Genomic DNA, 17230 nt, shown 5'->3' on the forward strand with positions numbered 1-17230 from the left:
TCCGAAGGGCCATTCATTTGCAACGTTTGAAACGTTCTAAGGACAGAAAAGGGTTATTGATGAAGCCAGATGTTAGGGAACATTTGTCAAGGTCCATGGTGAACATTGACACAAGGTTCCAGCCAGGAATCAATTACATAAAGTTGGAAAATAAATCCCCCAACATCCGACATTATCAACAATGGTGATAATACATGTAATCAGATGTATTACTTCATCATGCAACCTCTTTACATGGGGTATGACATGATGACAGGCCCTATATAAAGCCCCCCCTCCTCCCCCCCCCATACACACCTCAGTGAGGAAATGTGAGGAAGGTTGTTAGATATGAAGAAAGAAGAAAAAAATAAAGATGAAGATAAATAAAATGAATAGGGGAGGGTGGTCCCGGAGGTCCAATTGCGGTGCACTGCTCAACAAACGATGGGGACTGAGTCTCGCGAGTTTTCGAGCTCAGTGACGTCATTGTTGGGGGCAGAGCTTGCACTATGTAATGGAGTAGCAGGCAGATGCAAATCTACTTTTTGATAAAGGGACACTATGTCCTGAAACGCGTCAAAGTCACCATGTACTTCGTTCTGACCACTTCAATAAATCATTGTTTTAACTTCAACTGGCTGCAGCCCCCATCGTTTGTTGAGCAGTGCACCGTAATTGGACCTCCGGGAACACCCTCCTCCCTCACTATACCCAGCGTGATGCACGCATCCAGCTGAGACAGAGCTGTGCTGCGAAGGGAGACTGACACTGGCAGACATGGTATGTACCCTCGTTTTTTGCTGGGGATCTACTCAGTATCTCTATGGCATATATAGAGTTCTGAGTTAGCCTTTCAGCATTATTGGTACTATTATACCTTGTCCAGACTGTCTGATTCAGTCTCCCCAGCACTTATGTATGCTTTTCAGCACATGGATTACAAACATACAGGCTGATATCAATCCCTATGCTTGGGACAGCTGAGACCTGATTGGGGGCTCATACCCCTTACCAAATCTAAATAAAATGAATAGTTTCACTAAAGTGATCTATACACAACGGAGTAGATGAAGACGTCAGTCAATATTGAGGATTATTCATTGTTGTACCAGATACTTTTTATTGCATTTTTGGGGGCTATAAAAATACAACGATTTTGAGTTTCAATTTTTTTTTAGCAATGTTTATCAATTGGATAATTTTTTTTATTTCAACTGGATTAGTTACTGAGTGTCTCTGACTCTAAAGGTACATGAAAACCTGCCCACATTCATTTTGCCTTTGTTTAGCTGGAACTTTAAAAATGCTTGTTAGAACGTTTAAGTCCAGAAAATTAGGGCAACATTTTTATTTCGTCCGAGAATAATTTTCCCTAAAATATGGGTTGAAGGGAGAGAGGGAGAGAGGGAGAGAGGGAGAGAGGGAGAGAGGGAGAGAGAGGGAGAGAGAGGGAGAGAGAGGGAGAGAGAGGGAGAGGGGGAATGAGGGAATGAGAGAGACAGAAAACAAATGAGAGATGGCGAGAAAGAGGGGATGAGAGACAGAGGGAGAGATGAAGAGGATGAGAGGCAGTGGGGATGGTAGAGGGAGAGTGGGGGGTATTCCGAGATATCCAATTTAATAGAGTACCCATTGACAAAATAGAACCATAATTATGAAGAAAAAAAAAATCTATTGAACTTAATGGAATTTGAGCAATATAAATATTCTATCTTTTTTTATTTGAGAAAAATAGGTAAAATATGTAGAAATCTGTATCACCATCTGTAAATCTTGATTTTGTATGTTGGTATCTTAATATCACTTTTGAAGAACTTACATATTTGGTTTCTCTTCCTGCTGATTTTGGCAGAGGCTTTGGCATCTGTATACACAAATGAAAACACAAGTACACAAACCTGGTTAATAATAAATAATATTTTAAGCTAGTTAATTGTTAATGACACAAAATGTAATACATTGATACATTCCATTCATACATTTGTTAACCCCTCCCTAACTTCTCCTATAACCATTGCACAATTTTCAAGGTGATGCATATGGGTCACCCCCCTCCCACCCCTTCACTGTGTGTCAATGCCCACTGTATTGGTACAATGCCAGGTCACCTCTGCAGTACGCAGCACTTTGTGTGGTGGTAGTTGGTTCTGGGGTGCAATGCATAAGTATTATTTTTTATTATCCTTCATTTGTAAAGTGCCAACATAGTTCGCAGTCCAGTACAGTGGGTGTACAGGGTGAAATCAATTACATAAACTGAATGATATACAAGTAAGGACAGACAGGAGCAAACTGATACAGAAGGTGATGATGGCCCTGCTCATGAGAGCTTACAATTTAGCAATGTTAAAACAAAGGGTAAAGTGGCTGCTAATTGCAGGAGAAGAGTATGCCTCAGGATTGAGTATGGTACAGTCGCATCTCTGGATTCATTAAGATCTGGGTTTGTGGATGTTGGGGGGGGGGTGGTTATATAGTATGGAATTTGGTCCAAACAAACAGCTGCTACGCATAGGGTTGGTGGGTAGGAGTAAGCCAGATAGGCTTCTTTAAAAAGGTGAGTCTATAGAGAGTTTTTGAGTGTCTGAAAGCTGGGAGAGAGTCTGATGGTATGTGGTAATTCCAGAGAAAGGGAGCAGCATGAGAAAAGTTGTGTAGATGGGAGTGAGACGAGGTAATATGGCAGGAGGAGAGGCAGATGTCATGGGCAGAATGGGGGGGGGGGCGTTTAAGGATATATTTGGGGATGAGCTCTTAGATGTATGGGGGAACAGCTTCATTGAGAGCTTTGTATGTCAGAACAATGGTTTTAAATTTAATTCTAGAGGATATGGGAAGCCAGTTTAGAAATTTTCATAGTGGAGCAACAGAGGTGGAGCGGTGAGTGAGGTAGATGAGTCTTGCAACAGCATTTTGGATGGATTAAAGTTGGGACAGTTGGACAAGGGGAATACAAACTAGGAGAAGGTTGCAGTAGTCAAAACGGGACTGGGTGTGAGTGAATTGGGATTTTAGTTGTGCTGTGAGTGAGAAAAGGGCATATCCTAGCAATATTATGAAGGTGAAGAAGGAAGGACTTAGTGGGGGCTTGAATGTGAGGCGTGAAGGAGATGGAGGAATCAAGGATTACCCCTAGGCAGCATGTGTGGTGCGTTGATGAGATTGTGGTATTATTAACTGTGACGGAGAGTTTGGGTGTAGGTGTGAAAGTGGAAAAGGAGAAAGAGTATTCATTCTGTTTTGGATATGTTAAGCTTGAGATAATGTAGAGTAGGAGGATCCAAGGCGCACTCACATCCAGATGATATAAAAATAAAAACAAGAGAGAAAACACAATAGTGTAATTCTGTACATATTCGATATAGATAAAGATGGACTTCTCGCTACTCCACTGACAGTGCTATGCAGATGGGAAACCTCTACTTGTCTGATTACCATCCAAGCATCGGGACACACTGGCTGGAGATGCTGAACTACACCACTGAGACAGAAGCTTGGGTACCCAGAACTCCCGGTCTCAGCAGGCTGTCTCACAAAGACGACATCAAAAGTTGGTTACTTTAACAACCTAAAGGCGTATTACCTATACACACAATGTGAGTTGATACACTATATGGTTACAGAATTTATATCTATATATACAGTATTACACTATGTGTGTTTATTTCTCTATATCCACATAATATCCTGCTGCCTGCGAGCCTGGGAGAAATTGGGAATATCCTGCCGTCAGAGACCATATAAGAAGTATCCTGATGTTTCTCTACTACAGTTTGGTTAAACTGATTAACCGAGATGCCTGTATTACCTTACTAAATGTGAGTGCATTACCATCTTTATCTATATCGAATAGGTTGGGGTGATAGGGGGACCCCTGCTGCAGCCACAATAGTAAGGTGAAATGATGAACGGTGCTTAGGGTGTAATACAGTAGTGAACAAATAGAGAGAGAACCCTATATAGCACTCGGGTTCACGCTCTGATGATGGGTGAGTGATTTAAAACATATTCTTTATTAATGACATATATTAAAATAGTAGATGTTGGAGCAACGTACTGGAGGTAGGTTGATCCTGGATATTAGTAGCCGTGTTGGCTCCGGATCAGATGGTAGCTAATATACCAGATATAACTATATTGGAACACTGGTAACAGAACAGCACAGAGATCCTGATGTGGACCTGTGTGATAGGTGTGTGCTGCTGGGTGTGCTAAAATAGGTACTGAGAAGACATATCACATAGTAGAAGGGTCTGCATAAATCCTTTAATAAGGTGGTAAGTGTGATATGTAGATGCTGATAGACACTAGGAACAGATATATAGTGATTATCAGTGGTCGTATGTACCATCTACCATCTGATCCGGAGCCAACACGGCTACTAATATCCAGGATCAACCTACCTCCAGTACGTTGCTCCAACATCTACTATTTTAATATATGTCATTAATAAAGAATATGTTTTAAATCACTCACCCATCATCAGAGCGTGAACCCGAGTGCTATATAGGGTTCTCTCTCTATTTGTTCTATATCGAATATACAGAATTACACTATTGTGTTTTCTCTCTTATTTTTATTTTTATATCATCTGGATGTGAGTGCGCATTGGATCCTCCTACTCTACGCCATCCCTAGTGGTTGAAGAACCCACTTATCACCCTCTGCTGCACCCACCAGTTTCTGCCTACATCTTTAAATTGGGACTATAAGTATCTTATTTATATTCACAGTATTTTTTTGTGCTCGTTTTGTTGTTTTCATTCAAGCTTGAGATAATGGTGGGACATTCAGGAGGAGTTTGTTGATAGACAGTTAGTGACACGAGACAAGAGAGAGGGGGGAGGTCAGGGGAGGAAAGGTAGATGTGGGTGTCATCAGCGTAGAGATGATACTGAAATCCAAAGGATTGTATTCATTCACCAAGCAAGAGGTATAACGTGAGAAGAGCAGGGGGCCAATTAGTAAATACTCCCTTACAGTCCTGGCTACGTCAAAGAATATATTAATTATATATCACCATGATAAAATGGGGTTAGCACTTCCATGTCACTCATTTTAAGTTATCCTACCCAGAGGGGAGAGAGACTCACACACTACCTGCATCAGGTTTATTAACTGCAGGACAACAGTCAGATAGAATGAAATCACACAGAGAGAGGTACAGTATATATTTTCCTCCTACAAGTTAAATCTTGTTAAATCTACTCATTATTGTCTTTTTAGATGGAGAAATTCTACAAGGAAATGTGATTTCTATACCAGGAAAACCTGGAAAGTAGAAACACTGAACAGAATAGATGCCCAGATACTATTTTACACATCAATTTACTGTGTAAATTAATTTTTCTTTACTTGCTCTTTTTGTCTATTTAGTTTTAAATAACAAATCAAGAATGGTCTTCTGTTACAAATTCATTTGTTTCCTTGTATAATTTATCAAGTAATTTTAACAACTAGTCTGAAAGCAAAGGAACAAAATGTTGATGGCATTACAAAATAATATATTTTTATTTATATGTAAAATAAATAGGAAGTGCTCATTATATTTGTGAATGATATCTGTTATTTTCAGGAAATTCCGAATTTACGAAATATCAGAAATATTTTACCAGCAGAAACTTTTAGTTCATCGATCAATCATAGCAGTTATCAGAATTGTTTTGTAGCAAGCTAAGGTGACTGGCATATCTGTCTTACAAATGTTTCCTTTAAGGTAGGGTTATGATCTGTAAATAGTTTAAGGATTTGCTTCAGGTTAGGCAATATTTTTGCAGAATATTACAAAATTCAAACAATTGGAAAACCCAAACATTTACCCTTTTATGTTTGGGGAAATGTTTGTTTACTTACAAATCATTTATTTTAATGGCCCATAAAGTGGGTTAAAGCTTAGTACTGTTTAGTGAATATTGGCCATATTGTTTAAGCAAATGCATAAAACACACAAAAATATATATAGATTATGTTTTTATGGTATATTGTTATGTGTACAAAAACAAACAAACAAAGATGCCCAAAGCTACTTCCAATGTGACAAAAATACACAGTGCAATACCTACTGTATATATCTTGTAAAAGGGTCATTTAGTTTAACCCTTTGGCCAAAGCGTCTTAAGCCTGCTTCCACTTACAAGGCATGACCGTTAGCAGGTCCTAACACTCACCTGGGTTAAAATTCTTATTTACGTGTGTCGCCCTGGTAAGAAATGGGGCTATAGTTCTATCCTCCTCCTGGTATAATCCCTGCTAAGGGCAGGTTGCCAGGAGTTATCATGGGTTTCCCCCACTTCAAGCACTTGCCCTGAATGGTGGAGGTAGGTCACCTGACCATGTGTCCAATCAAGAGACACAGGGGCGGTGCCTGCTGAGATCATAAAGAGCAGTGTATTTCCTATTTAGAGAGCGAGTCTGACAGTGAGTCAGGAGTTTGGAGTTAGTGTTAGGGAGGAGAGGAGTGAGCAGCTCATGAGTAGGGCTGATAGAGTATAGTGAGGTGGACTAAATACCTCTCACCCTGCTTAAGGGGTGAGGGAAGAGCTAGCCCCACTCTGGATGCCCTTTGGTCCAGAGTGGCGGCAGGGACCATCACTAAGGAGAACAACCGGTGGCATTGAGATCAACTGTACCTGTCTGCTGCTGCGGGAGACGGAGTAATAAAGGAGTCTGCTGTTTAAAGAGAACCTTGTGTGAGACTGGGATCTCTCATCCCTGGGAGGGGGATTTCTGTGGTAGGGATTCCACTTCTCATTCCTGGGGTTTACTACAGATGGAGGTGCTGCACCATTGAACGAGAATGAAGGCATTCACCCCAGTAACCTGTTCCTGTTGTCCCCCATGTCATCGTGGGAGACTCAGGCCCTCCTGTTGCCAGCAGGTATGCACCACACAGAGAAATATAGCCAGAACATAGAACACCTTAGGGGGTCCAATCTGCGACCGGGTGGGGATCGATGGGTTATACCTGTATAATTACAGGAAGAATGATCACATTGAATCTGTCGTAACCTGCTTATTTGAAGGTAGTGGCCACTCCCCCCCAAGGTTTAAGCTTTCCCCACCCCACTTTCCAAGTTGGCAGGTTAGTATCATTTTGCCAGGTTACGACAGATCCAATGTGATCATTCTTCCTGTAATTATACAGATAAATAAGAATTTTAACCCAGGTGAGTGTTAGGACCTGCTAACAGTCATGCATTGTAAGTGGCAGCAGGCTTAAGACGTTTTGGCCAAAGAGTTGAACTAAATTAGCTTTTTACAATAGATAAATAGGTATTGCACTGTGTATTTTTGTCACATTGGAAGTAGCTTTGGGCATCTTTGTTTGTTTTTTGTTGTATACATTTAGCCACGCCCACTAGCACTCCTTTAGCACTCCTTTTAACACTTAAATGCATATATATATTATGTGGTAATGGTTGGGGTTTCTCAGAGCTTGTTGGGAATCTGTGTACTTATATTGTTATGTGAATTAAAAGTAAAAGCAGCAAATATGATCATTGCTATTACGGTCAAATGCTTAAAGTATAATGGATGCAATAGCAATAATGTTGCAGATGTTTTATTGCCTTAACCTCTTTAATCAATTTCAGAATATATGAATTGAATCTATGTACTTAGGGGGTAATTTACTAAAGTCTCCTTGTTGAAAAACTTGAGAAAAACTTGTGAAAAATGACTGCACCAGATTTATCAAAGAGCAAACATTGCGTGCATTAGGTTTCAATGAAAATGCTGTACCTTGTCATGTACTGTACATAATCCCTTGAAACAGTAAACCCCATGAAGTGTGATATATTTATTTTTAAATAACCAGTCTCTACAGTTGAGTCACCCAGGGTTCTGTTTGGTCTTGTTATTAGTCAATTATGTAAAAGTGGGAGAAATATAAAGAGGGTGAAATTCAAATATATAAAGTTTAATAAAGTAATTGTTAAGAACATTCTGCAGAACACTTCAATAGTATTTATAAACAGAGATGGTTGATAGTTGAATTGCAGGTGATATTTTACAATGTTACAATAAATAATAACACTAAAACAATTCCTAAAGAAATATGCACATAGGAATTGTGGTTTCTGTGTGCATATGTACTGTAGGTCACGGAAATAAAATAGATTGTATAAACCCACTATGTACATACAGTAAATTGTGACTGCAGTATCATCTTTGAGATATTGAATAGGAAGCGGCTTTCATTACTTCACATCAGTCAAGAACTAGTAGGCACAATTTCCAGTTGAGACAAGTAAATAATCTACATAATGTTTCTGCAGCATCGATTTCAAAGAACATAGAAGTTGGTGGCTGAAAAGTACCATCATTGTCTGGCCATTTTTATATGTTCTGACCTAGCATAATCTCTGATTTGATTCTCTATAGTTGTCCTTACATTGTTTATCGAGTACAATTTTTGTTCCAAGCAATGCGCTGTTAGTGGTTTGTATGCTTTCCCAACCCTTTTTAATGAAAAAAGGTGCTTTCTCTAGTACATTCCTTGAATATTGTGCAGATTATTTATTAGCACTCTTTCTCACTTTTGCTTTCATAAACGACATTTTGTGGTGCACTTACTTTGCCTGTTTTAGAATCCAACTTCATAATTGAAGATCTTGATGGAGAATTACCTTGCTGACAGAATGGTATTAAAATGTAAAATAGAATTTTGTTAGTTGGAAGAATTATCATAGGTACAATAGACAATTCTCATACTGTCATGGTTTTATTAAAACAATTACCATGGGCAGAGGGTCATGTAGAACTTTATCAATAGCAGCACAAATGTCTTCAGTTTCTTGTCTTAGTTGTGCAGGAGAATACACCTGGAAAAGTAAAAGCAAGTGAATATCTTGTTATGAACTTTCATGATTTGAAAAAATAAAATAAAAAATTATGTTATCACCTCAGAATGTGTTTCCATTTTTTCTTCAAGTGTAGTATTTGCTTCATTTATTTCTGGTTCATCTGTTGCCTGGAGAAAAATAAATTGCTATTACTCTTATTCTCCAAGTTATGACTGGAGGATGTATGGATGTCACTTCTGTGTATGATAATGTACACATCTGAATGATTCAAATCAGAAGCAATGTAATTTATAGCAAATATGTGTTGCTTATATAAAGATCAAAACACATTTGCACAAATTCTTTAAGAGTATATTTAATCAAATGTAAATGTATATTTCACAGCACACTGGAGCATGGATATTTTGAATAGTTTTTTTCTATTGCATACCTTGTATGTCCCATTATATGAGAATTATCATAGTAAGTGTAACCCCCTTGTGGGATTTCAATTATTGTTTGTTTATAATTTTGGTTGGTATTGCAATAAGCAATAACCTATAAGTAAATGTTGCAGTTAGTGCAACTGCCAGTTTGACTCCGCCCACCTTCCAGAAAGTGCCCATTCTGTCATCAAGAGTGGGAGTAGGTTAAGGGGCCCATAATATCCCCTGTAACCATGGTAACCTGTGATGTCACCACACTAGACTGCACTACAACTGTATGCTGTGGCCACGCTGCCGCTGAACACGCTTGGTGAGATCACTTCAGCTACTACGGCCACACTCACGCGGCACTCGCGTACGTACGCTCTCCAAGGCTCAGTGCTTGGAAACATGGAAATTTGATTTCCAAGCGCTCAGCAGGGTCACATGACCCTTCAATAACCAATGGGGAGAGAGGCAGACACAGAATGGGGAGAGAGGGACAGACACAGAATGGGGAGAGAGGGACAAGTACAGAATGGGGAGAGAGGGACAGACAGAATGGGGAGAGAGAGGGACAGGCAGAATGGGGAGAGAGAGGGACAGACACAGAGTGGATAGAGTGAGGCAGACACAGAATGGGGGAGACAGACAGACAGAATGGGGAGAGAGAGGCAGACACAATGGGGAGAGAGAGACAGTATCAGATGAGCGGAGAGAGAATGGATGGGGGGAAGGAGAGAAGGGGGTAGGGAGAGAATGGAGTGGAGGGAGAGAATGAAGGGAAGCGGGAGGGAGAGAATGGAGGGGAAGGTTGGAAGGGAGGGAAGGGGGAAGGAGAGAATGGAGGGAAGGGGGGAGGGAGAGAATGGAGGGACACACACACACAGGCACACACACACAAACACAGACAACGCACACACACCCACAGACACACACAGAGAATCACACACACAGAGAGACACACACAAACACACACAGAGACACACAAACACACACAGACAAACACAGAGAAACACACATACAGGCACACACACAGACACATAAGCTCCCTCTGCACCTCCTGCAGTTCACACAGAGATTCGACAGGGGGTGGGGGGGGGGCTGCGGGCAATATCAAGATCCCTGGCAGGCATCTCCAGTTGATGTCTCTGCACCTCATGGAGGGGGGCCGTGATCGGAGCCTGTGAAGATCCCTGGCCGGCATCTCCTGCTGATCTCTCTGCACCATGGGGAGGGGGGGGGGCAAGATCGCAGCCATGCTATTAATCACAGCCATGCTGTTCCTGCACACTGAAGATCCCCAGCTGGCATCTCCAGCAGTACCCCCTATCTGATTTTTTTTTAAGTACATCGTTTGTAAGACGCATTCCTATTTCAGCCATGCGAAATGAGAAAAAAGGTGTGTCTTAGAATCGAGGAAATACGGTAATACAAATAAATGTTTCTAACAACACATTGGAATTTAGGACTGTGTTTATTACTGTATGTCACTGAACATATATTTCATTATAGATACAGTATGTTATTACTGAAGTGTACAGAAGTCTGTGCCAGTTCATTCCTTAGCACATTAGTCTGACTTGTAGACAATATTAATCAAGAGATAAGGTGCATACTGTAGTTGTGTTGCCCTCAATCAAGTTTATTGTATCACTTTGTACAACTCAAATATGCAATCCAAATTAAAATGTAATTATTGAGATTGTTGTATTTTACTATGTTGAATTATGCACATTACATATTAAGAAGTGTTAATACAGAAAACAAGTAGCGGGTGCCTAGAATGATAAAATATTAGTAGAAAGATCTCTAAAAGTTACATTGTACCAAGAGGAATGAAAATGGTTTAGTGAAATCAAATTCAGTTATTCTTTAAAAGAAATACTTTTGTGAAATGATTTGCCTCAAATATATTTTCAGATACTGCACTTTTGTACAGTTTTTGTCATAGAAAGTTTTTTGTTTTTTTAAAGTAAGTAAAGTGTTTGTATACATATTTCTCACAGGTTCCTTAACTCTGTTTAAATACAATACTGAAATAGTAGATATTAAGATTCTGGCCACGGTCAGGCAATTTCAGTGTTTACTCCTTTCACGTTTCTTTCCCTTTTGCATCAATTTCCTTTCAACTTATCCAACATAAAACCAACCACTGACATAATGTACAAAAAAGGGCAGTATGTAATTTAAAAAAATAATCCAAGTTGCCGTAATAATTTAGACTGATTGAGGTAGAAGAAATAAGTTAAGGAATGTACTTAGAATACTTAGAGTACTTAAGGCTTAGTTTTAGAATAATAATTTCCTTCAATGTTTCTAAACTCACGGAACACTGGCTGTTTCCTTGACATTTAGTGGAAAATAATTATATTTGTTCTTCTCTCTTTTTAATAAAAGTTCCCCAACCCTCCCTGTCTCGCCGCCTTTTACTCCATGAGTCCATGAGTCACCAAAACCATAATACCAGCCTAAATAAGGTAATAAAAATGAAATAATTGCTTGTGAGTGACTATATTATCTGAGTTGAAGTGTTTTTAGTGCATAGCTCATTTTGTTTACATAAACAGTTACATGATACAAATATTGAAGTCTTTTAGAAACAGAAACGTTATATAGCACCATTATAATTCATTAATGACTTCTTTTTCACTCACTCTCTGCTCTAATTTGCTATAACTGAGACTTGGCTCACTCAATCTGACTCTGCTCTGGAAGCTGCCCTCTCTTATGGTGGCCTTTCTTTCTCCCACACTTCGCGCCTTGATGGCAGGGTTGGAGGCATTGGGCTCCTGCTCTCATCTATCTGCCGCTACCGTACCCTTCCTATTCCTCCCTCTCTTGCTTTTCCCTCCTTTGATGCTCACACTGTCCAACTCTTCTTTCCTCTCCCTGTCCATGTGGCGGTCATCTATCACCCACCTACCTCTACTCATCCCCCTTTTGTCTTTCTCTCACTTTGAATCCTGGCTCTCTTTCCTCAGACTCCCCTGTTCATTTCGTTGGGACTTCAACTGCCATATTGATAACTCCTCTCTCCGTTGGACTTCCCGCATTTTCTCTCTAACCTCTTCTTTTGGCCTTTAACAGTGGACTGCAGCCAGCACCCACAAGGATGGCCACTCCCTAGACCTGTTTTCACTAAAAACATTTCTCTCTCTGATTTCTCCATTTCCCCTTTTCGCTCTCTGACCATCACCTCATCTAATTTTCTCTCAGAGTTCTCCCCTTCTCCACCTTCATCTACCCCTCATCTCTGCAGAGACCTGCGCTCTATTAACCTACCAGTTTTTGTTTCCACTTTATACTCCTACCTCTCCTCTCTCAGTTCTGCTCCAGACCCTGACAAACTGGTCAGGAACTACAACTCTGCACTATCCTCCTTTCTTGATCTAGATGCTCCGCTTTCTCTCTGCCGCTCTCGCCATTTGAACCCCAGGCCCTGGCTAAATTCCCACATGTGAATGCTGCGTTCCTGCACTCGTTCCTCTGAATGCCTCTGGAAGAAATCTCACAATCTCACAGACTTCCTTCACTACAATTTTTTGCAATCTGTTTAAAATCGTCCCTCTCTCAAGCTAAACAAACCTACTTTTCTTCACTAATCAACACACACAAGTCTAACCCACGCCAAATCTTCTCTATCTTTGACTCCCTAATCAGACCACCCGCTGCTGCTGTTCTTCGTCCTCCATCTCACCTCATGACTTTGTCGATTATTTCAAGGAAAAGTTGAAATCCATAAGTCAGGCCATCCCCTCTGTATACTCCTCCCATCCTACACCTCTTCCTAACTCTCTTCCTGCATTCCTTGACTCTTTATCCGGTATTACAGAGGAGGATGTGTCGTTGCTGATCTCCTCTTCTCCCTCTACCACCTGCCCCCTTGACCCCATTGCCTCCCATCTCCTAAAACCGCTTGCTCCTACTAGAATCCTTACGCTCACACACATTTTTAACTCCACCCTCTACTCTGATATCTTTCCCTCTTCCTTCAAACATGCAACATTTATACCATTACACAAAAACAGCAAGCTTGACACTACCTGTCTTTCTTACTACCGACCTGTCTCCCTCCTGCCTTTTGCTCTAAACTCCTTGAACGTCTTGTATTCTCTCACTTGCTCCATTTTCTCAACACCTATTCTCTCCTAGACCCTCTACAATCTGGCTTCCCCACTGCTCACTCCACTGAAACAGCCCTCACTAAAATAACTAATGACCTCCATGCTGCCAAAGACAGAGGTAATTACACTCTGCTCACATTACTTGACCTCTCTGCAGCATTTGATATTGTGGACCACCCTCTTCTCTTTCACATCCTCCATACTTTGGTATTCGTAACAAGCATCTATGCTGGATCTCCTCTAACCTCTGCCATCGTACTTTCAGTGTCTCTTTTGCTAACACCTCATCCTCCTCTATCAACCTCTCTGTGGGGGTACCCCAGGGCTCTGTCCTGTGACCCCTTCTCTTTTCTCTTTACACACTATCTCTAGGTGACTTAATCACATTTCTTGGGTTCAAATATCACCTCTATGCTGATGACACACAAATGTACCTTTCTACCCCTGACCTTACACCTGCTGTACAGAATAAAATTTCTGAATATCTCTCGGCTATATCATCCTGGATGATGCTCCGCCGACTTAAAATTGAAATGGCAAAAACAGAGCACGCTGCCTAGGTGTCACACTTGACTCCTCTCTCACATTCTCTTCTAACATTATAAAGGTAGCATAACACTGTCATTTTTTCCTCAGCAATATTACCAAGATACGCCCTTTCCTCTGTTGCTCGACTGCTAAAATTCTGACTTAGGCCCTCATTCTCTCCTGTCTCAATTACTGTAACCTCCTGCTGTCTGGCTTTCCTGCCTCTCATCTGTCTCTCCTACAATCTATTCTAAACGCTGCTACCAGAATCACTCTACTATTTCCGAAATCTTTCTCAGCGTCTCCCCTGCTGAAATCACTCTCCTGGCTTCCTATCAAATCCTGTATCACACATTCAATTCTCCTCCTCACTTTTAATGCTTTATACTCTTTTGCTCCTCCTTACATCTCAGCCCTAATTTCTCGCTATGCACCATCCTGACTCTTACGTTCGGCTCAAGGATGTCTTCTTTCTACCCCTTTTGTATATAAAGCCCTCTCCCGCCTTAAAACCTTCTCACTGACTGCTCCACATCTCTGGAATGCCCTTCCCCTCAATATCAGACTAGCAACTTCTCTATTCACATTTAAGACCCACCTAGAAACACACCTGCTTAAGGAAGCATATGAGTAGCTCCATGGCTGATAATTAACACCTCATACATTAACCTTGGCCCCTTGCAGACGTACTTACCAGAACGCCCACCTACTGTCCCTGTACGTTCTTCCTACCAACAAATTAGCAGGGACTCATTTTCCTAAATGTTACTTTTATTTCTGAAGCACTTCTGCCCTTCATATGTTATTTATATTATTTGTTATTTATATGATTGTCACGTATATTACTGCTGTGAAGCGCTATGTACATTAATGTCGTTATATAAATAAAGACATACTAGAATTCTTGAATCCCCACAGCAATCCAAACAATCCAAAATTCTGCTGCTATAATCATTTCACTTTCTCCCAGAACAGTGTAATCCTTGTGTCCTATGTAATCCTTACATCTCCCTCCTCACTTCCCATCAAGTTTCAGATCACCTATTGTACCAAGTTCTTATGATCATGGCTCTCCACTCATCTGCTTCTCCCTATATATCAGGTTTGATCTCTAAAACCCTGCTCATCTCTTGTGCTTTGCTCATAACTGTCTCCTTTCCTGGACACCCACGGGGACCACCTGGAGACCCCCAGACACCCGTGGACACCCACCGGAGACGCATGGGGTCCTCACAGGTCTCCGGGGAGTGCCCGCCGGTCTCTGGTATCAATCCTGTGCAGAAAAAAAATAAGATTTTAACGTTTGATAAGCTTATCACTGTTTAGTGAACAGCTATTACTGGCAAAAAAAAAGCGATTTTGGCTTTTTTTGGCCGGTCGGAAGACTTTTTTGCCTCTGGCTGTTAACGTCATAAAAAAATCCATTATAGCGCGATACTGCAGTGTTATCACTGTTTAGTGAGTAGCAGAGCACGCAGTATTGCGCAATAAGGGCAATTATCATCAATTAAACGACTTATCATGGCTTTGTGAATAGGCCCCTTTGTTTCATAACAATTTATGATATTTGGAATACAAATAAGCAATATCAACAGATTTATAAACAATACTGTACACCAGGGGTGTGCAAACTGCGGAAGCAAGATTTTCTGAGGTGGGGAGAGGGGGCGGTGCTTACAGAGGCCCCACAAAGCTTAAACTAAATGCCAGGGCACCGCGTGAGGCCTCTGTAAGTACCCTTACCTTGTCTCCAACGGCTTCGGGTGTTGTGTCGCCATGACAATGCAACTTCACATTTGCACCGGCGACAAGGTAAGGGGGGGAGGTGCGAACAAGGGGGAGAGCAGGCAGGGGGGCCTAGGGGAAAACATTTGCGCACCACTGCTGTATACCAAAGATCACCAATGGGGACAATATCTTGGTTAGACAAGAAACCTACTTTTTTATCACACTGTAGGTAGAAGTTAATCAAAACCCTTACAACATACAAATTACTAGCAGCAATCCTCTCTGGTTTTACTTTATTATATACACTGACACAGGAGGTCTAATGGTATATGGCAAAGTGAGAAGCTGTCTGTTTTGGACACATTAAAGTTGTCATTTTGTTTTTCTGTTAAAGAATATGGCCAAGTGGCAACCTCTCTCCTGGCGTCCCAACCATGGACATTGCTGTCACGGAGATATTATAGAGATGTATCAAAGTAGCAGATATGTTGATAAAAATAAAATCTCAATATCTCCTAAATGAGGGACATTCAGATCACTCACTACCTGATACTGGGCATACACAACGAGACCTCCCATTCAGGGTATCCAAGTTGTGTTTGAAGAGGGGATTTCAGCTGTATCCAAATCTGAACAAAAACATTACTGGCAGAGAAAATAGTACCATATCAGGACATTTCCACAGTAAATTAAAGGAAAATGATGAGTTTGTTGATGACTGGAGTTCAATGTTGTAATAACACTTAATTTGTTTTATTATTTTTCTTTTGTTATATATCTTATATAGAAAAAAGAGCTGTTATACACTACATGATTCCAACCTTGCCACATAGTTTGTAAACTTTTTAATGAAGAGATAAAGGTGCTTGGAGACACTGTTTAGCCCATTGAAGTCAATAGAAGGTGCCTTATGGCAGAAGACTGGATAGTAAATATAGCCCTTGTAATGAGAATGGTGATTCTTGTGTTTCTGATGGCCTACCGTAGGTTCATGATGAGTTAACTTTTGTCTCTTAAAGATATGCTTAAATGTAGTTAATTTTACTGGGAACAGGATACAGAGTGGAAAGTTACTTTTATTATGAGAAAGCTCTCCAGAGATGTGCGGGAGTCCCCTAGGAGCGGGCCTCCCCTCTTGCCTCCCTAACTGGAACGTTGGCTGAACGCCTGGATGTGTTCTCTGATACATTTGTACAGACCAGAAATGTGCCAGACTCTCGACTGTGGCAAAGCTAATAGTATTTTCAGGGCTGCGTGCAGTACATATTGATCACAGAATAGCAACTATTGACCAGGCAGTTCATCTTAACCGAAGATTTAACTCTAGATAAATAGCTTTGGCTGCTCTGTCTTGAGATTCAGGACTGATTATTTTGTATTAATACAAATAAGTGTTTATTACTTTATGTCACTGAAAATATATCTGTGCCAGTGCTTTCATTAGCACGTTCATTTGACCTGTAGACAATATTAATCAAGAGATAATGTGAATAGTTTTGCTGCCCTCAATCAAGCTTATTGTATAACTTTGAACAAGTCAAATATGCTATCCAAATTCAAATGTAATTATTGAGATTGTTGTATTTTACTATGTTGAATTATGAACATGACATATTTAGATGTGTTAATACAGAAAACATGTAGAGTATGTATGTCT

At 40.6% G+C, this 17230-nt stretch overlaps 1 protein-coding gene across 9 annotated transcripts in view; it reads right to left on the bottom strand.

Annotated features, from left to right (window-relative positions):
- The window catches only part of MLIP (muscular LMNA interacting protein), a 304176-nt gene that overhangs the window by 140401 nt on the left and 146545 nt on the right, over nucleotides 1-17230 (bottom strand). For 7 of the 9 annotated variants that reach the window (XM_075598171.1, XM_075598168.1, XM_075598163.1 and 4 more), the window contains 4 exons: nucleotides 8885-8953; nucleotides 8721-8804; nucleotides 8557-8613; nucleotides 1802-1846 (listed from right to left, as the gene is read on the bottom strand). In XM_075598171.1, the coding sequence (XP_075454286.1) occupies nucleotides 1802-1846; nucleotides 8557-8613; nucleotides 8721-8804; nucleotides 8885-8953 (255 nt within the window). The remainder of the gene's footprint in view (nucleotides 1-1801; nucleotides 1847-8556; nucleotides 8614-8720; nucleotides 8805-8884; nucleotides 8954-17230) is intronic. The other 2 variants (XM_075598169.1, XM_075598166.1) reach the window with 1 other exon arrangement.

The sequence above is a fragment of the Ascaphus truei genome, chromosome 4, assembly GCF_040206685.1.
Source record: "Ascaphus truei isolate aAscTru1 chromosome 4, aAscTru1.hap1, whole genome shotgun sequence".
Taxonomy (NCBI): domain Eukaryota; kingdom Metazoa; phylum Chordata; class Amphibia; order Anura; family Ascaphidae; genus Ascaphus; species Ascaphus truei.